This window comes from Anoplophora glabripennis, unplaced genomic scaffold (assembly GCF_000390285.2).
Source record: "Anoplophora glabripennis isolate ALB-LARVAE unplaced genomic scaffold, Agla_2.0 scaffold52, whole genome shotgun sequence".
NCBI classification, from domain to species: domain Eukaryota; kingdom Metazoa; phylum Arthropoda; class Insecta; order Coleoptera; family Cerambycidae; genus Anoplophora; species Anoplophora glabripennis.
The window spans coordinates 1073871-1096407 of record NW_019416264.1 but is presented as its reverse complement, the minus strand read 5'-3'; the positions used below and the strand labels follow the sequence as shown (position 1 = coordinate 1096407).

At 30.5% G+C, this 22537-nt stretch overlaps 1 protein-coding gene across 8 annotated transcripts in view; it reads right to left on the bottom strand.

The window, feature by feature from the left end:
* LOC108903388 (tensin-1) overlaps window positions 1-22537 on the bottom strand; it is a 627358-nt gene that overhangs the window by 34505 nt on the left and 570316 nt on the right. For all 8 annotated transcript variants that reach the window (XM_018705546.2, XM_018705547.2, XM_018705548.2 and 5 more), the window contains 2 exons: window positions 12780-12911; window positions 3367-4147 (listed from right to left, as the gene is read on the bottom strand). In XM_018705546.2, coding sequence (XP_018561062.1) covers window positions 3367-4147; window positions 12780-12911 — 913 coding nt within the window. The remainder of the gene's footprint in view (window positions 1-3366; window positions 4148-12779; window positions 12912-22537) is intronic.

Here is a 22537-nt window from a genome sequence, read left to right as displayed (position 1 = left end):
CACATCCCAAATATTTAACTACGAAAATATTACTGTTTGTTATTTGAGGTTTTTTTTAGACTACAGCGTTATTTGCATTTGTCTATTATTCTCATTGCCAGCTGTTGCCAAGTCAACAGTCTTGTGGGTTGCTTCACGAAAACGAACAAAAAGCATGTTAACGGAATTGCATCTACGATGATGATGATCGTTGTGGGTAGAAATGCAGTTTGGCCGGTGGTGAATCATATAATAGAGTTCTTGGGAGAGTCAATATTTAACTTATGCAAATCCATAATTATAAACCAAAAATGGTTTAGAGTAGGTGTTTTGCCGTCTCTGAAGTTTAATGCACTTTCCCAAAAGCCGGGGTTTGGTCTTTCTAAAAAGGTCGACTGTGGTTCCAACATAAGTACATATATCTAAAAAGCACCGTTATAACAGTGTTTTGGAACCACTTTTTACCATTTAACAGTATTTCGTTACCCCAAATTTGGGAGCTGAAGTACATTGGACTATATTTTTTATTTGCTTTTGTACATATTATATATTATTATTTATTTTTGGTTTATTTTTTCTGAGGTAAAATCCCAGCAAATCAGCAAAGTAATATAAATAACACGTATTTAGAAATGATATGAATATTATCTATAGTAGGATCATATTCGATGCAAAGTAATATATCATTGCCTGTCAAGGGATCCAGTGCAATGCGCTTTTAAGGGGTTCCTTTATTCTCATAAACTATTTATTTTATTGATTTACGACCCAGCTCGCCAGGTTAGTATTTGACGTGTAACCGACCAATATTCGATGCATCTGGGCGACTACTTGTACTACCAGAACACAGTGCGTATGCAGCGGTATTTCAGATTTTACATTCAATTATATTTTAAATTTGAAATGATTCATCTTACGCCTCCTAAAAATAATTACACAATTTTCCTTTGATAAAAGACCGACAATTTTTTGCTCTACTTTGCATCGAATACGATCCTACCATAACTAGTTTTCTTTCCTTTGCTGTCATTTAAATTCATTTTTAGTCGGCACAGTAGAAATATATTTATTTTAAGAATAAAGCAAGGACGTATTCTTAATTTATTTTGCAGTCAATAATTAAGGATAATTGTGAAACTAGTTTAGTGAAATTTACATAACAGAATCTTAAAGGTATATAATTGTATTATAATTATTCGGCTGATTATTATCTAGGTGATTTGATTGTTGAAGCAATAATATTTTAATGTATTTGCTTATTTGTTTATCATATATTATTTTCAACATTTTTTTCCTTAAGTCTGCTAAATGTATGTTTAAAAATTAATTTATTATTAATGTTATTTGATAAATTATTGTAACTTATTTTAGAAATAAGAAATGGTCCCATTTCTCACTCTTTCTTATTTCTAAAATAAGTTACAATGGAAAACTCACATTTATCAATTTTGAACTGATAAATTATTGTTATTTATATACAAGTATTTCATTATACATCCAGTACGTCAGCAAAGAAAACTTAGAAAGAATATCGCTAGTAAGATTATTTAGTAAAGAATGAAGAATGAATGTATATGCTAATGATTGTTATTTGTGGTACTTAACTGTGGGACTTTGAAATATTTATAAAAAGTAATTTGATAATTCAAAAACAGCAACAGAAAGAAAACAATTCTGCAAACAAAACAAAAAGAGAAATTATTATTTTTTGCATGTTTCAGTAACAAATGTCTTATTTTCTATATAATTTGTAAATTAATTTTTTTGAGATATTTTAATTCAGTTAAATTTCAAGTGCCTATCATTTGATTTATGCATTTTGTTTATACCAATTGTTGTTTGTAGGTATTTATTACTATTAAAGTAAATATGGTGGTGTCTTCATCGATAAAGGTGTTTATCTTGTAAACGGTTCATTTTATTGATAACGCAATACTCGCGCTTTTTCACTTAAAATTTTATGAAAATCTTAAAAAAGTAAACCTATAAATTGGCAATAATTTTGCCTGGATATCTTGTATTATTGTAATCGTAAAAAAATGTATCCGAATATGTACAAGTATAATGGGTGTTCCATTAAAAAAAAAATGCATGTCATATTTCGGTGAATTTGAAATTTTTTCACCTTTTTTTCTTAGAAGAGTAACGGGAAATGTAGGCAGTGACATATATGGTGGAGTGAAATTTTCACTCTATTAGTATGAGTACAACTGAGTGAAACTATTGCATCAGAAATTAGTGAGTTTTACTTTTGACTCTATTCTAAGTATATAAAACCAATTTAGAGTTGACTTTCTCTAATATGATTTAAATATAACTATTGAGTAATTTTTTACTCAGACTTGGTTTTTAATTAACTAAATATTGAGTGCAAAAATAAATCACTCATTATTAGGATTAATTAGGATATACAGTGTTGCCTGTCCTGGCTGAGACCCGTTAGCTGAGACCCACTTTTCTGGAGCATCCCGCGGATCTATATCAACTGTGGTCGAGATTACAGAAGCAATATGTAAGTGGTGCCACCATCACGGCGCCATTTAATTTACTCGAAATTAATATATATTTAAACTCGCTCAGTAATTAGGACATTTACTCTGATTTATGTACAAGTGCACCAAATAGGAGTTTACTCGAAGAATTTATTTAAGGCGTACTAAATTTGACTGAAAGTACTCAATTTTAGTTTAAATATGATCACAAATGAGTAAAATGATCAAAATGTCCAATATTGAATGAAAATGTACTCAATAATTTCACTCAAATTTCAAAAATTTCACTTCGAATCTTTATTGCTTTCACTCACGCCGATTTCTTTACAGTGTTGTCAGAAGAACAACAATTGAACGTCAGTTTAAAAGGATATGGTAAAAAAATTTATATTTTTGAAAAACTTTTAGTTTTACAGTAAATATTATAGGATATAGAAATTTATTTCAGTAGGTAGTGGTTGTTTACATATTAATTACTCATTCTATTTGATGGAACTAAAACATTACATTATTCATAAAGACGTACTGATTAAATTGATTTTTGGTTAAATCGGAAATCATCACAGAAATATGATCTTGTATAATTTTCTGCAGATAGATATAATGTATTTTTTTATTCAAAAATCATTAATTACATATTCCGATTCCGCAGAACTTTTTACTTATCTGTGTAGAAAATTGTAATAAAAAGTCAATTATAGACCATCATCTTGTTCAGAGTTATTCACATAACATTCTAGAAAAAAAATATTTACCTTCTTTTAGAGCTTAATTTGCTAATTTCATTGTAGTGTTCAGCTTTTACTAACCCGGGCAGGGTGTGATAAAATTGAGAGTTTCCCTTAATTAAAAATTATTTCAATAGAACGAGCTAGCTAATTAAAGAAAAACTCACGTTTCGTGGAACTCCGGCGACTTGGTCGAATTCCTGAAGGCCCCGGGGGGCGACAAACTTTCCGAATCCGAATAGGGGCTGGTGACCACCGAGTTGGAAGTCTTGTAATTTGCCGTAATCTTCTCGGGACTCCTCCGAATCGTCCCCTCCGTCAGACTCCTTTTCAAGGGATCGTATCGCCTTATCTCGTCCTTGTAGTATTCCTCGCGGAAATCACGCTTGATCGGCTGAGCACTCAACGCACTGGTGGTGAAAATGTCGTCGATGGGGTCGTTCTTCCTCAGCGTCGTAGGAGGGGGCGAGTTGTACCCGGAGTACTTGTTGAGGGTGTTATAGTTGGACACCGGCGAGTTCGAGAAGTTCGGCACTGGTTTCGAGGAGGAAAAGTCCGGATACACTTGGGTTTGCACTTTCCGCAGTGTGTCACCGGAACTCTTGTTGACGCTCGCCTTACGGACCAGGCTGGGGCTGGACAGCCCCTTGGAGTCGGTGATCATGGTCGTGTTGACGCCGTAACTGAACGGCTGGCTGGACTGGCGTGCGTGGTAGGGAATGTTCTTGTCCTCCTCCTCGTCTATGTAGCGCACATTCTCGAGGCCGAAGTCGCCGTCCGCGGCCGACTCCTGGTGCGGCTTCAGGTCGGGAATGCTTTGGACGGTCAGCATCATGTCGGAGAGCAGCTCGTCGAGCTCTCGGTGCTGGTCCTCGGGGGTCAGCGGAGAGGGCTGGGCCGTCGGTGGGGGGCTGGCGGAGGCGTTGGTGTTGGCGTTCTGCTGGTGTCCTGCAAGTCGGTCGAATGGTATTTAGTTAGAAATTCGCAACTGTGGGATGTATGCAATAAATAAAAGAAAAAAATTCACGTTTATGTGAAAAATACTTTAATTATGTGAAATACAGGGTGTTTGGAAAACTTGGTACAAGAGGTGAAAGTAGAGCCAAAAATAGTAAAAAAAGTTCCTATAAACATTGGTCCTCCGGAGCACCGTTACTGAGATATGGCTCTCTAATGGGGTCTTATCCTTTGGATATTTTTTAAAATAACTTTCTTTCTGATTAAGATAATGGAATGAACATTGTAGGTAATCATACCAAAAGAGTCTTTAACTGTCATAAGTTTCATCAAAATCGGTTATAAATAAGTATAGTTTTCTAATTACCCTTAACAAAAATTTTTCGATTTATTATTTAGCCAATTCTGCAATTGGTTTCAAAATCAAAATACAGGGGACCCCAAAGCTTTATTAAATGTTATGGACGAATGAGTGAGTGTTTATTTTAGCCGTACCCTCATTTTAAATAGGTAGGTAGCATAAGCAATAAATCACATAATAAGGTATACGTACTACAAACTGAATAATTAATTGATAATACTAAAAACTCATATTCAATTATAAAACGAAGTGAATATGTTAACAATCTTAAAGATACTAAATTGTATAACCTAACGTTCGGAAATTATTATCATTATACATTTGTTTTTATTAACAAATTAAAAATACTTGTTAATATTTAAAATGTAAAAAAATATCTCATCCATTCATGTGTCTAACTAAAAAGCTTTTGTTTATTCGATGTAGGTCCTTATGGATTAAAAAGGCATTAAAAGCTAGGTTTATAACCACATACTACGGTTGGTCAAAATTCATTCTGGATGAACCTTTGTGAGTCAGCGGTCAGGAGCGGTCTGAAAAGGGGTTTAAATAATGATTGAAAATATTTTTTTGCAGTGTAAATGTGCGTTTTAAAATTTTTTAACTATTTCTACTCATTTTTTCCCATCTTTCCTTAAAATTAATAACATTATTACTGAATGACTCTGTATATATAAACTGTTACATAATAATGAGTGGTTTTAATACTGATCATTTTGGAATTTAATTCAATTTTATTTTTTTTTTTCATCGCTTAACTATTTCTCTAAATATTTTCATATGGAGAAAATATTTGCAGATATCTTACTTTCAAATTTAACAATTTGGGCAACAATAAAGTAAATTATCGCCTTCAACACCTTCATTAGAGAAATAAATTAACACTTATGCGGAAACAAAGGAGAATATATACTTTACGACCTTCTAAGAATAAGTTATAAGGTTTTGTTTAATTATTATACACGTAATAGATATATTTACGATCTTCTTATCCACTTACGCAGACTAGAAGCGTCTGCCAGAATTATATGGTCGTATCAGTGACTTAAATTATTTTTAGTTTCGGGTATGCGTTCTGTTTTATGTTAGCTGCTGTAAATTCCTGCAGTGTGGGGTTTATCTACAAAGCAAATGCAATTCAATAAATAAATACATTCGGATAAAATTTATTAACTTGAATAAAATACGGGGTCTGGAAAGTGGAACTAAAAAAAAATGTTACTACATGTTTACTTCTGAAGAAAATAAGTGTTACTGTTTACATATTTAGGATAATATTTATAGGTTCAATATAATTTTACCTATTTGAAAAATATAATTAAGACAGTTTGGAAGAAGTTAATCTTATACAGAATGTATGGTTTCAAAATTGCGACGGAATTATTGAGGAAGTAACATTGATCTTTAGCGTTATATGCTTTGAATTGAGTGTTTTTTTTTTCGTAAAAAGTGTCTATTAGTGTCAAGTATATTTTATCGGTTATTGTCAAAGGTGGAGTGACTAACAAAATTTTTTTTACATTGTGTGTGCTCAGTGAACCGTCTTATTAAAAGTTAGATCCAAAAGAGTGTTAAAACGAAAATCACGGCTGAACTTTTCTCATACAGAATGACCTCTCGAAATTAATGATTAGTTCAAAGACGTTCTGGATAAGCAACACGGAAATTATGACTGTATATTACCAGGTAAATCCCGAGAAGGTAAAAACAAGGAAACTTACTTCAAGGTAGAGCAATGATCAATTTTCGACGGTGTTTAAGAGATAACGTTTTAATAGCTAAATTTAAAAAAAAGACCAACTTTTTTTGTAATCTTCAAATGCATTATAATTATTTTGATTTTCGATAGTAGAGAAAATCAGATGGGGTGAATCACAACTTATCCAAAAGCTTTTGGGAAGTTATTAAAAAATGTTTGGAAATTTTGAGAAAAAAATATTCGAAGTTGTATATAGAAATGTATCTTATTATTTTTTTTTCAGTATTAGGTACTGTTGTTTCTATAGTGATCTTATTACTGCAGTTTATTGTTTATATCTATCGGTCTAATTCTTATTTTTTTTGCACATTTACCTTTCTGAATATGAATTTAAAAGGTTAGTATAGGAAGACATACCATCCCTCGGAAAGGAGGAGAATGTTAGACAGGTATAAGGTCCCTACCCTACGATAGAGTGGGGATTCAGCAAAATTTCCAGGTTAGGGATTGCTCGTCTCTTGGCGTCGATGTTTAACCATAGTAGCAGAAATAGGCCAACGTAAAATAACCAAAAAAGCAAAGCAATAATTTAGACTGCAAGACCAATGAGAACAAGGAACGTTTATCTTCGTTTGTCAAAATTATAAAGGTGTAAAATCACTTATATACCTACTAATTTTTTCTTGATTAAAATACTAAATAAAATATACTGATTAAATTACACAACAGTAGAAATTAAGAACAACAATAGAATGAACGATACGATAAAACTCTTACCTTATTTATTACCTTTAATCTTTATATATATTTTTTTGTTTTCTGCGCATAAAATTTTTCTACAAGTCCATTGATATTACACTAGTTCAGACATTAGGGTCGATCAAATTCTAGTGACGCGCAGATAATTAGTTTTAAATAATTTTGGAAATGTCCTTTTTAGACTATACAGGGTGATTCATAACTTATCCAAAAAAATTTGGAAATAGATGCGGTGTGAGAAATTGAGTCAATATTTTAAAAGAAATTTTTTGTAAAATCCTTATATATACTTTCCAAGAAAAAAATTATTGAAGTTGTAGTACATTCAACTCTAGCGTCATTCGTAATACGCGTGGATAGCACGTGGCTCAGCGACTCCGAATACTGAAATTCCATTTTACAATCGTCGTCGTTGCAATAGTGTTTACTGTGGTGTTTACAATAGTTTTTTAGTAGTTAGTGTCAAAAATGGCTTGCGTGTATAGCAACTCGGAGTTGATGGATATCGTTTTAATTTTGGTGAAGCAAGACATTTTTATTATGGTGAAGCAAGACAACATTTGTGTTTACACGTCGGTGCATAAAATTAAATTGTTGTTGTAACATCAGGTATGTCAAATTATTTTATTATTTAAAGCCACAAACTAATTTTATTAATTAATAATAACAATAACGGCTAAAGCAGTTGAATTAGCTGATATAAAATTCTATTTATTTCTTTCCTTGCGAAAGTTTTTGTCCGTTTTTATCACACTTCGCTACCATGCCGGTCGCATTGTGAGAGGTCAGGTTTTACAGTGGACCAGTTTCCAGTGCCGTGCAGAAGTGTATTTTTAAATCATTTTCGAACTGCCCTTTTTGATTTTTTCCCCTGTACGTCCAAAATTATTTTTTTTTGATAAGTTTACTGTACAATTCCGTAATTTTTTGGATACGTTGTGAACTACCACGTATAGCTGGCAGATTGTAATACACTAGAACAAAAAATTAAAATTAAGGGACATAATAAAAATCCCAAATTTTGTTGAAAAAAATATGGATTATTGCCAAAAAAACATTTTCAATTTAAAAAAAAATGAATAAAAAGTGAAAAATTACTCGTTACATTGATTTTCAGCAAAAACGACAAATTTAAACAATCTGGGCAATAGGAAAAAAATGGCAGCGCTTTGAAACTAACAGGGTTTCTTTAGGACAATTTGAGGTTAAAAAATTACACTAAATATCTTTAGTGTATCCATTATGACAGGTTATTCAAAAATTTCACTTCGAAAAAATTTTTATATTATCAAAAACCAACAATTACGACTTGTACAGGATATTTTGCAATTTTCAAAACCCTACTTGGATTTTCTGTACGATCTTTATTTCCCGAGTAATTGATTATCAAAGTAAAAAATGACTTTTTCGCTTTGACCGACGATAACTTAGGGACAAATCGTCGTACAGGGCTCCGGAACCAGTGAAATTGAACAAAATTAAATTATCTAAAAAAAACTTTATGGTGAAATTACCAAAAAAATTTTTCAAGTCCATAGACTTTTTTAAAAACAAGCAAAAATTTGTAATTTCTTATAATTACTCAAAAACCGCTGACGATAAAAAATTTTAACCTCCAGATCTGAAAACTAGAAACTTGAAGTTTCAATTTTTTTTTACTCTCTCCACGACCATTTCCCTCCAACTTACACCTCTTTGATTTGAAAGTTTGGATTTTTTTTAATATCCCTTAATTTTTGTGACTAGTGTAGGTAGAGCAATAGGAACGGTAGACCGTAACCTTGCACGAGATGAAATTGAGAGTGATTAAATAAATTGCTCCGATATATATTTGCGCAAATAATGAATATTATTAGTCTCGCTGACAATTTAATAAGCAGCCGGAAGATGCATTACATGTAACATTACATATATCGGAGTCAACAATTTCAGTATCCTTTCGCTTGCTCTGATAAATAATTTGACTCGTACTATATATAATGCGTGACACAAATTATCTAATTCGGTTCGATTAAATTCCAACGACGAGTCCCTGTCGCTACGATGACGATAATTCAGGTAGTGTGTACTGAAGATGTCGAGTAATGGGTCTGTTTTGTTATTAGTGCCGTTGCGAACATATTTATCTTGTCCGCCAACGGTCAAGAAGTCGTAATTTATTGTTCGAAATTAGTCACACACTGTTGATGCAGAATATAACATACTAAGCTATGTGAACAAGATTATGTTTTAGTTACAACAATAATGATTCTTAGGTATTATTACAAGTTTAGATAGTTCAAAAGAGAAGAAGAATATGATGTATCATATTTTGCTTGGATTTTAATTAAAAATCTGTCAAAATTGCATTAAAAAACGTAATTTTTATAGTTACATTAATTTATATACATATAACAGTACTTGACAATATTTAAAGCAATAAAATCAATATAACAATGGTGGTTCTTTAAGAAAATGTACTGTATTATTTGCAGTTAAAATTCATATTTTAAATTACAGTTTGTGACAGAAATATTCAACTTGTCTTTTAAGAGTAATGAAGTTTGGAGTTCTCCATGTTCTTCAACAATGGACTTCCAGACAATGAAGTCCTTATTTTTTTTTGTTATTTCCGCCTGAAGTAAATCATTTATGTAAATACGACAATTTATCAAAACTTGTCAAGGGTTACTTTAATAAATCATTGTACCAGTTAAATGAGAACTGCTCAATCTTTTAGGCTATAGCGGATATCAACTTGAAGGTGTTTGATCCAATTTTTTTGTGAGTGTATTAAACCATGTTAAGATCCAGATTTTGTATTCTGAGTATGTAAATTATACAGAATGTCATGCGAGGAAGTATACATATTTTAAAGGATCGCATTCTTCAAGTAAAAATAAAGAAAGAATCGGAAAATGCACGGTTTTCGAGATATATGCTTTGCAAATACAAATCGTACTTTTTCTCGTAATTATTCTAATTTCATTTGTAGCTTCCTGCTATAACAATTACATATTTTTAGTGGTTAATATTCGTTTATTTGTAATTTTTGTATTTAGGGTGTTAGAAGTTTAACAGCCTTAATTTTAACAGATGATAGAATACATTAAAATAAACAAAAAAACTTTATATGACGTGGGTCCTAAATTCAACGAGAAAAAAATTATCAATCTCCAACTTGATACAAAAGTTCGATTAATTAAGGAATATTGACATAACTGAGTGCATACAATACCATAAAATACAATGTGTATCACTTTTTTCACTTCTTTATGCTTAATTCTAAAAAATAATTAGCGTTGTAATTTTAAAATTCGATAAAATTCATATCGAGCAATGTAACAACGAGGTACTAAGCTGTCCAGCAAGACGCAATTCAGTTGATGTTGGTATTTGGAATTGGACCGTGTTGGAGTGTTTTTTACCACTATTTCCTTTTCCTGAGGTGTTTTCTAGCGAGTGCTCGAAAATTGGATTCGAAGGTGTCGTGCGTGCATCGAAAATGGTGGTGAACATTTTGAGCATATATTTGTTTTGTACTTGTGCGTTTAAAAATTACTTAATTTTGCTTTTTGGCAAGTCCCTAAAATATTTTTAATACGTATGATTATTTGGACAACGTGAATCTTTGAGTACTTTACAAATTTTTCAAATTCATAATTTGATTAAAAGTTAAGTTCCTGTATTAAGAGATTCATAATTACTAAAATTCCAGCTAAAATTTAAGTACAACACTATCCTCGTACTACAAAATCGATACATTTTATTTACTTATTTAAAAACTGGAAAACAATTGTCTTGAAATTAATGTTTCACAATAATAGTTGTTTACATTTTTTCCGTAGGATAAGTCTGCCGCGTGCACATGTGCTGTTGTCACGTTGTGATGAAACTCCCCAATATTAATATTCGTTGTATTTTGAAAACTGCCCTATAATATACAACTTTTTTGTACATTTATGATTATTCTATCTCATGCTGAAGTAATGGCATCCATACTCCTTACACCCTGTATATTTTTTCATTTTTAAAAGTTTCTTTATGTGAATGTCTTAATTAGAATAATTAGAATAATTAAAATTCTCTTGAAGAAACTGTAGCTCCTACTTAAAATAAGAAGATAGTTCAATTAACTTGGTAGTCTAAGAGAATACGAAAGTGTTAGAACATTTTTTGCAAATGTGTGATTTAACAAGGTATGTATATTCTAAAAAATTCATAAATGTAGAATGGAGATTCATCAAATCAAGTAGCTTGATGCCTTTAGATACTCCTAAACTCAAAGTCAACTATTTTCTTTATTTAACTTCTGCTTGACTTGTCTTTTTACTATTATTGCCTTTTGACTTGGACTTGCTACTATTTGATATGATTGAAGCATTTCAAAAAGTGCGGGAATTGTAATCCTGAAGTAGAGTATCAATTTTGTAACATTTTTAACATACCACTGTTTTGATTTTGAGGTGTTTAAACTCGTATTTAAGTAAATAGGAAGGCGTTTTACCGAATCTAGTTGCAATAACAAAAGATTTTTTATCCTCACTAGCACCTTTTGCAATATTATTTCTGTAGAAGCCTCATGTGTCTTACATTAGCAGATAAAGAAAAAAAATATGAGAATGTGAATTCGTTTATGTTTACTAGGTGGTTAATATAATAACATAATTTATGAAGAAATTTATATTAGTTCGTATTTTCCAATTTATTATGATAAAAAACAATAGGATTTTAAACAATTAAGTAATCTCGAATAACTTCTTGAATTTTCAAGTACTTAATATACCTACGTGACTTGACTTGACATTCCACCAATATTAATTGATTGGATTTACACATTTTAAAAAAGGTTTTCCCACTCGCATCTACTATCAGTACATAACGATAAAAATTGTATTATATATTACTTATTACAAATAAATAAATTAAATACAAAATAAAAATTTAGAATATAAATTTTCTAACGTTGATTTTAAAATGCCCGCAGTTTGAAGTACATTTCAATGGTTTTATATGTCAAAATAAGGGCTGATACTTGCCCATCAACAGACCAAAGTCAAGTACTCTTCGCAGTTTTAGAAAATTCGGCAAAACAGGCAATCGATACATACCTATATTATGCAAGAAAGATTTTACATTTTTCTGGTGCTGTACCAAATAAATTAATCTCTTATAATTTGCTCCATATTTCTTCCGGGACTTATCCAATAATAATTTAATACGACACTTCGTGCCGCATTTGTAATTTCTGGATGAGAAGTCTCTTGATCACTGCCACTATTACTCATTATTATAATAAGTAAAATAATACTTTTAAAAAGTGGCAATAACTTTTATAACTTGTTAAATTTTGATTATTGCAATGATCGTCGAGATAAAATGAAACAAAATGTCCGTAGTAAATATGTATATCGCACTAACTGGTTATTATATACAGGGTGTTTCTGAAATAAGTGTGTTGGTCTAAAACATTACACCATATCTGCTAGTTCTTGATCAAAAAACATTTTATACTCCGGTTAATTTATACTGCAACACAACGCACGTGTACAAGATGCACAGGGTCGGTTTACATTTATGGTTAGTTTTCTTAATTAATTTCCACGAAAACAGAAGCATTTAGATTTAGACCATCAGTTGCTTTTTAAAAGTTGTAAATTACTGAAATTTTTGTCACAGGTTTTCTACTGCCAAAACTGAAAACACTATTTTTAAATTTGCGGAATAAAGCGAGTAACTTTAGAAATATGGACACAACATTAAACTTATTTTCTGGTTAAATTGGTCGGATCTAAGCGTATATAGAAATAATTGTAAGTACTAACCTGCCGAAGAAATGCCACTGTCCATCGACACCGTCAACGGACTCGACACTGCACCGGGTGACAGTTCCGGCTTCTTGGCGATGGTGGCGTAGATACTGCCGTCCAGCGGTCCGAAAGTGTGGTTTACGTCGTCTGGAACAAAATAAAATTTATTTTTAGGAGTGATCTTAATGTTTTTAATTGGTGCATAAATTGTTTATATCTCCGTAATGAACCGCGATAAAAAAATTAGTCGGCATATACTGGGATGTCCGCCACACCAACATTTTGCGAATGGAATTAGTTTTATGGAGTTACAGTAACAGAATTAGATGTTTGTAATTCTTAAAATTATATGTAACCGGACAAACAAAATATATCTTAACTCAGATAATGACAATAATAACAAAATTGTTTACCTTCTCAATAAATTTTGTTTCCACACGACAAAGTGATAGAAAGAGTTTGTGAACATTTCCTAAATAATATTCTGAATTCTTCTATACATATTTTTTTGCTGAATGTGATTTTATAAAAAAGTATAGAAGTCATCAGAAAATCGCCGATTTAAATAAAAATTTTCAGATAGTCTACATGTCATGTCATGTCATGTTATAAATCAAATACTTAATTTTTCATTCGATATTTTTCAACAAACGTAAAATTGTATTTTTGTTTCTTTAGGTGTTTATGTCAATAATTGTACCCCGCTTACTATTGTTGTCTTCGAATTTAGAAAAACAAAACATGATATGGACAAAAGTTGTAGGATATTTTCTTGTGAATTTCATGATACATGCCAAAATACGTATTTTCTTTGACAAAACACCCTGTATATTTCTCAACATTACAGTGGTGTGGGCCCATCTTTAATAATAAGAGAGACCAAAAGTGTTTATTGTTAGCATACTCTTGGCCATATCTTCCTTATTATCAGAGATAGACATATCGAACCTTATATCACAATAATGTCAAGACAGGGGTCTGTTCAAATATTTAAAAATATACAGTGTGTTGTACAAAAAGTATGCTTTGCTTGTATGCAACATTTTATTGTTTTTCTAAGTACAGTTCTAAAATTACGAGAAATTTTTTTACAATTTTAGTCCATACCATTTTTGTCGAACACTGTTATGTGACTGAGCATTAATACAATGAAATTAAATCATCAATAATAATCAAAGCCATTGAAATTACAAAGTAGTGCATACTTCTAGAATTATCTGCTATTTTAAAAAGGTAACTTATTTGTTCCATTTTTTGCAGTAAACGTAAAAATTTCTAGCTAAATTTTATTTTATCATAATTTCTAGTTTAGTTTCATTGCGGAAACCTGTGTATTATTGTTTAAAATTCAAGCAAAATATTAGTGAATTAACTGGTCAATTATTTTTCATTTATTCTTGCTTTTAACTGAGGTTTCTTTTTGTGAAAAGACAGTCAGTTTGGAGTGTGTATCTGTGTTCATAAGTGCGAATAAAAATACTAAAATTGCCNATAATAAGAGAGACCAAAAGTGTTTATTGTTAGCATACTCTTGGCCATTTCTTCCTTACTATCTGTTCAAATATTTAAAAATATACAGTGTGTTGTACAAAAAAGTATGCTTTGCTTGTATGCAACATTTTATTGTTTTTCTAAGTACAGTTCTAAAATTATGAGGAATTTTTTTACAATTTTAGTCCATACCATTTTTGTCGAACACTGTTATGTGACTGAGCATTAATACAATGAAATTAAATCATCAATAATAATCAAAGCCATTGAAATTACAAAGTAGTGCATACTTCTAGAATTATCTGCTATTTTAAAAAGGTAACTTATTTGTTCCATTTTTTGCAGTAAACGTAAAAATTTCTAGCTAAATTTTATTTTATCATAATTTCTAGTTTAGTTTCATTGCGGAAACCTGTGTATTATTGTTTAAAATTCAAGCAAAATATTAGTGAATTAACTGGTCAATTATTTTTCATTTATTCTTGCTTTTAACTGAGGTTTCTTTTTGTGAAAAGACAGTCAGTTTGGAGTGTGTATCTGTGTTCATAAGTGCGAATAAAAATACTAAAATTGCCCATCAATAACAGTCAATTGTCAATTAATGAATCTTCAAGAGCTGCATATGGAGCCGCTGTTGATGCAGTAAGCGGCGCGGCGGTTCCAAAAATGTTTCGTCTTATTATTGTGGTAATTTAGTAGGTATCGAAACAAATATTTTGTTTGTATCATTTGACTTTTTGCACTTCGATTTATTTACTGTTCTCATTTTGTAAATACTCGTATACAGGGTGCTTCAAAATGGTGGCCAAAAATGAAACCTCGTATTCTTGGAGTCTTTCCTATAAAGTTTTTATGTAGGTCGCTTCGCTAAAAGATACACGGTGTTAAAAATTTTTAAGTAATTTAAAAACTAGTAAGTGAAATAATTTGAAATTGGGCACATGTATTTATGTAAACATTGTCCAAAATGGCCTTTTTCTAAAATTTAGTTGTTTCAGTGGCGGATATACAGGTATCGGTGACAGAGTGGCATATTTTTCTAACTAAAATAATACGCCACTGCTTTATGGTACAATCATAAAATTTTCGGATTCGTCTCTTAATTTTCTACAAATTACTACACTACCCTCTTATGTTTTTCGAAAAATGCCTGATTTTCGAGTAAAACTTAAAAAACGAAATGAAAGCACACTTCCATATTCGAATATAATGCTTTTTAAAATAGAATAAAAATAAAATAATAAATAATGCAACAATATCAATATTTAATTTATCAATAATAAATTTCGAACAAATTACATTTTCCTTATCAAAAAGTTGTCGGGCCTGTGTTCGTGGAAATGGAGGCATTTTTTAGCATTTACTAAATTAAAATCATTTAAGTTTTACTCGAAAATCAGGCTTTTTTCGAAAAACATAAGAGAGTAGCAATTTGTAGAAGATTGAAAGACGAATCCCAAAATATCATGGTTGTCACCATAAAGCAGTGGCGTAGGTACTATTTTATTTTTAGAAAAATATGCCCTGTATCTCCGCTATTGGAGCATGTAAATTTTAGGAAAAGCCCTCAGATTTTGGACAATGTTTACCTAAATACATGTGCCAATTGCAAATTATTTCGCTTACTAATTTTTAAATTATTTAAAAAAATTAAAAATATTTTTTGAAGTTTAACACCCTGTATCTTTTTAACGAAGCGTCCTAGATAAAAACTTTATAGGAAATACTTCCATTAAAATTCACCAAAGAATACGAGGTTTAATTTTTGGTCATCATGTGTGAATCACCCTGTATATAAGTTTATGGTATTTAAATGGTTGTGCAATAGAAACATTCAGGATTGGGCAATTGGCTACCATACCTTATATTGTCGTCACCCTGAGTTCTATAGTATTCAATTATAATCTTTAATTTCATAATCTCATGAATATCTTTGTAGTAGGTATACCTACTTTAAATGATGATTCAAAGCAGTTTAAAACTGCATTATATCTTTCGACATCCACTAAGCCGCATTTTCCACTGTCTAGCCGAAGTTGACAACTAGGACGAAAAATTTCTCATCTCCTAACCGACATAAATACACCACTCTTATAATACTATCCTATACGGCAAATCCATAAATAATAAAAGAAAGACAGTTTCATTTGGCCATGTTTGGATGTCATAACTATAAATGAGAGATTTCCTTATATTGATTTATGGATAGATAGCATCTAATGTGTCGTACAACACTAAGCATATATGAGACTTTCATTTCTATAAGAGAGCTGATACAAGACGGTGATACTTCAGTGATACTTTGACATTTAGAAAGCCATGACATAGTATTACCTATTATAAAGAATTTGTATGCACGAATTTTTAATGTTAAATTGCAAGGTAACTGCGAGGAAAAAATAGAACCTTAAAATTCATAACATATCGTGCAGTAAGGTACATGAAATATAACTTAAAATTTCTTTTAAAAATTATTTTCAAGATGCCTTTTTTGGCGATGTCAATATAGTGAAATAAAATAACAATAGACCAGTAGAGAGATCTATAATATCGAATTGCAGGAATCGATAGCAGATGTCCATAGCTGACCGTTCAGTTATTAACAGTTTCGTACACAAACGTTTTTTTGAAATTTGCTGCTAAATAGGAAGATATTTATGAAGACTAGCACAATGATGAAAAGGGAACAATATAGAAAAATAGCCGAAAACAAAGAAAAGAGAAGGATAAAAGTTGAAATAGAACAAAATAAAAAGATAGGATAAAATTAAAAAAAAAACAAGAAATAATCACGAAATTAATATGAAACAGGAAAAAATTACATAGATTTTTTTGTTAATCTGGTATAAACTTTGACAATAGAAAGTATCTAAATATAATTCTAGAAAAAAATGTGATATAGGTCCGATTTCTTTTTATTTTGAAATTATAGGAACTTTAAAGGTTGGAAGTTTGAAAATCATTTAATTACAATTCGCAACATCTACGTATTGTTTCTGATTTAGGTTGTTATTTTGGATTCTTTGCAGAAAGTAAGTCACATGGGTTTAGATCCGAATATCTTAATGGCCATGGTATCAGAGCCACCTTATCTATCCACTTATATGGAAATTGTGTGTTATTTGACTTTCTCGGCAAGGAAGCGCGCTTTAAAAAATCATCAAAAATTGAATTTTAAAAAAATTGTTTTTCTAGTTATTGTATCATTTTCTAGGTTCTGAAAATTTCAAATCGATATTTTCATTTCTAAAGGTCGCTCATAATTATTTTAACTTTCAAAGTAGTGTACCTATGTCTTCGAGCGACCTCTAAATAATAAATATCAACGACTTCATAATTTTTTTTATTGAATTTGATGAACAAAAGAATAGAAATAAATCACGACACTTAATTTTAAAAAAAATAAAAAATTATAAATATTTGATTCAGTGCGGTAGTAGATTTTGCCTCGAGAAATTTTTTAAAGGTCTCGTGATTTATTTCTATTCTTTTGTTCATCAAATTCAATAAAAAAAATTATGAAGTCGTTGATATTTATTATTTAGAGGTCGCTCGAAGACATAGGTACACTACTTTGAAAGTTAAAATAATTATGAGTGACCTTTAGAAATTAAAATATCGATTTGAAATTTTCAGAACCTAGAAAATGATACAATAACTAGAAAAACAATTTTTTTAAAATTCAATTTTTGATGATTTTTTAAAGCGCGCTTCCTTGCCGAGAAAGTCAAATAACACACAATTTCCATATAAGTGGATAGATAAGGTGGCTCTGATACCATGGCCATTAAGATATTCGGATCTAAACCCATNGAATAGAAATAAATCACGAGACACTTAAATTTAAAAAAATTAAAAAATTATAAATATTTGATACTCACAGTGCGGTAGTAAATTTTGCCTCGAGAAATTTTTTAAGGGTCTCGTGATTTATTTCTATTCTTTTGTTCATCAAATTCAATAAAAAAAATTAATAGTTCGTTGATATTTATTTTTAGAAGTCGCTCGAAAACATAAGTAGGTACACTATTTTGAAAGTTAAAATAATTAGGTATGTCTAATGATTTAAAAAATATCGATTTGCAATTTTCAGAATTGAGATTTTTTTCTACCTAGAAAATGATCAAATAACGAGAAAAAAAATTTAAAAAAATAAATTTCTGACGATTTTGGAAATTTTTAAAAATCTTGAGCGACCTCTAAAAAAATTTTTTTTGAGCTGTTTTTTTTTTGAGGGGGCTCTTAAACATGATAAACTAACATATTTTCACAAGATACAAGAAAAAAAATATTCGTTTTTTTTGGGCCACCCTAGTCTATGTCATTGTATCATTGGCAGCAACTTCGTTTATGGCCAATGTTAGCAACAATTCAAACACTGTGGTACTTATTTAAAGACGTATTAAATAAAACGACAAAATTAGTTAGTAAAAGACTAAAAGATCAAAACCAGCGGAATATATTCAAGAATTATTCAAAGTGGCGGCTATAATCGGTCAGTAGAGGTGAAATTAGCGAGGTGTAAAAATGTTGGTCATTATCAATCTCAACGCATTAGTGCCCATTAATTCACTGATCGTAATTGATAAAATTTATCTTGCTAATTGTCACGGTGGAACGGTTTAATCGTCACCGTGTACTGGAATCGAGTTATCTCATTCAACATAAATCATTTTTAATAATACGGAATACTAGTTTGGTCGCAAAGTATAGGTACTTTATAAATTACGAGGCTTGTACCACAACGGCGGAAAAAATAAACTGTATTATAAATTAATTTATGAAACGGCGGCTTTTATTCCGTCGCAAATTACCTTATTAAGAAGCATGGGCGTCCAACATTTTTTTCCTGGGGATTAAAATATATGTTTGTTAAAATTTGACATTGTTAAATTCAAACTACTACTATTTTGGTCTTTGTAAGTCGAGGAAGAAGAACTAGCTGTTCAAAACCTTTCAATTTTCACATAAAAATTTTGGGGTTGGTCGCCACTTCGTTGACTTAGGCTTTTTGACGTTTCGTGAAACAGAAAAAAGACTTGAAACCATCATCATTTGGATTTTCTTAAGATTTGCATATTATAATGCTTTCAGATTTTCTTTAGATTACAATACATTTATTATTTTTTGTATCAATGCAGATATGTCTCAATGAAAGGAGCCGATTGCTAAACATTTACTTTTGGTATTAGAGTAGTATAGAGCTGCAAATCAAGTGTTATTTTTAGTGTATAATTGCATTAGTCACGAATTAGTGGATTTGCTATTGATATACGATGAATGTAGACAAAGTGCTGTGGCTGCAGAAATCATTTATAAGAGAATATTTGTAATACATGCCTAAAGACAGTGATATATAGGTAAGTTACAGCTTAGGTAACAAAAGTATTTCCTACGGAGTGTGTTAAAAATACGACGTATCTTTCGTTTCGACTTCAGTTCCCAATATATTTACATAATTGAGATCAATATTTATTTTTTTTGCTTTCCACAAAGATGATTTACATGGATTGTTTAATGTTAAATACTGCAAATATCATTTCGATAAAATCGTTAGATAATCAGGACACGTAGTTTGAGAAAAATTTCTTGCGGCGCTCATGCTTGCTGTTTAAGTCATTCCACGTTACCAATAACAGACTATTAAGAAGACATTTTATTTATTAGCATTTCAGATTGCTCTAGGCAATGTGTAATTTAGATTTTTAACATACACTTTTTGCATACAGTTAAGGCTTGACAAAGATTATGCAAATAATTAACTTTTACTTCTAGTATTGTTGTTCTCACGCTAAAATCTCTGCTACGTGAGTATAGAAATAGTACTAGCAGGAAAGGAAGTGTTAAAATGATGAAACTTAAATTTGAAACAAAGTAAATATGTTTATAAGGAGTGTTTGATTATAAGTTGCGAATGTAACTCGATTATACAGGGTGATTCACAACTTATCCTAAAAAAAATAGATGCGTCATGAAAAATGGAGTCAATATCGTAAAAAAAATTTATGTAAAAAAATATTGAAGTTGTATTTTCCACCCTTACATCGCTGGGCTACTGTAGTCTTTAGCGTCGTTAGCGTTGTGCACTGGTGGGCAATGCCCCTCTCTCTCCACGTGCCACCAGGCGGTTCTGAATACTGAAATTCGATTTTCGTATTAACATTTTTGCGATAGTGTTTACATTAGTTTTTCAAATGTAGAAAATGGCTTACGTGTATAGCAACTCGGGAGTTGATGGATATTGTTTTAATTTATGGTGAAGCAAGACAACATTTGTGTTATGGTGAAGTATTTGTGTTATAGTGAAGCATTTGTGTTATGGTGAAGTAAGACAACATTTCCGTTAGTTTGTAGAAACTGGGTAAGACGAAGACGGGCCCAAATGTATTTACATGTCGGACAAAATTTTGAACAGTTGTAACATCAGGTATGTCAAATTACAAATTAATTTTATTAATTAATAATAACAATAGCGGCAAAAGCAGTTGAATTTGCTGATATAAAATAGGTGCTATAAAATTGTACTTATTTATTTCCTTGGGAACGAAATTTTTTCAATTTTTTGTCCTTTAATTTTGTATGTTCTGAGTTCAAGTTCTGAATCATTCTGTATATGTTTACTATAATATGTTGAAATAAAATTTATAAATATAAGCGACAATATTATAGGAAGTAAAACTATTTCCTGTTTTTAAGGTATTAAAATAGAAATTTTAAAAATACTCTCAAAATAGTACCTTTTACACAAAATTTGACAAAATGCTAAACGCTCAATGGAACCACGTTTTATTATTAAAAATATACATATATATTTTATGAATAGCTCCTGTATTTTTATTTTGTTATAAAGATATTAAAATATTTCAAATACTTTTGAAAAAAAAAATATTTGAAAATTAAATTATGTTTCATTTGGCGCGATTATTTAGAATTTTTTAAAAGTTTTTTGAATTAGCTTAATGTTTTATTATTTTGACTATTTCATATTTGCATTTTACATAAACTTACTAGACTAAAACTAAATAAGTAAACCTTAAAACCGGTCTTAAAAATGTATTGACATATCCTAATTTAAATAAGCATTTTGGTGTGTTAATACGACTGGCATTTATTTACCAAAAATAAAACAAACATTTATCGTTCTCGACATGTAGCCGAATCAATCTGCTGCCAATGCCCAGATAAGTTAAACATTTCAGATTGTCTCTTTTTCATGTTAATTATTTAAATATTTGTTAAAGAAATGATAGGTCCCGAGAGTGTTATTTGTGGGTGGTTTTATTTGAAAAATGAAGCTGTGGCGTCAACCAGCTGCGGAAGCGTCAGTACAATTTTTAAATTGCGTTGTATTTGAATATTTCATACGATTAACCGCTAAAAATAATTGAGGATTTATTTAGGATCATCAAATGTTCTAGTTTAAACAGAATAATGGAATGACGTCATAGTATCAAATGCTGCCGATTCGCCAAACGTACACTTGACTAAATATACGACAGAGTAGTATTAATAGAATTGCAAGTTATATTTCCAGAATTATTTTAGTTTTGTGTGGTACATTCCTCAAGTGTTATTTTCATTAATTACTTCTGTAATAAAATTTTTCTATAGCACGTGGTAGCGTTAAAGATGTTTTTGAACAACTAAGAATTTTAATGGATTAACTAGTTGTGCAACGGATAAGTGTTCTAGTTTGTGCGAACCTCAATTATTGTTATTTATTGAATAGATGCAAGTGCAGGTATGTTTTAAACGGAATAATTATGCCATATGGTCGGTATGTAGATGTATAAATTTTTTTCCATAACGCAATTATAATAAATATTGTAGACAGTGAAGATTGCTATAGGAGAGTCTCAATGTCCAATTATAAATAGATAGACGTTGCAAGGAAAAATGAATGCATCTTTTATCAGTTTACATAAAGTACTACTTTTTAAATATTAAAAGAAAATGATTTGGTTTGTAATATCTTAACTTGAGTTTTATTTTTTAACTAGCAATACACTGAAGTCCATAAACAAGTTTTTATTCTTATTTTGTTTTAATTACTATTGCAAAATTTTCAAAGAATAGTTGGCACAGAAAATGAGCATTATTTAAAATACACTAACGTATACATTAAATATTGACAGCAAATAAAGCGGTAAGAAGGTTGAAAAAATCTGCAAAACGACATGCAATACACACACATCTGTTTGTCGTCTAGCTGCGATCAAATAATATTTATTCTGCCGGTACCGACGATATTAAGTTTCTCGATCAAATCAAGGTCGAAAGCT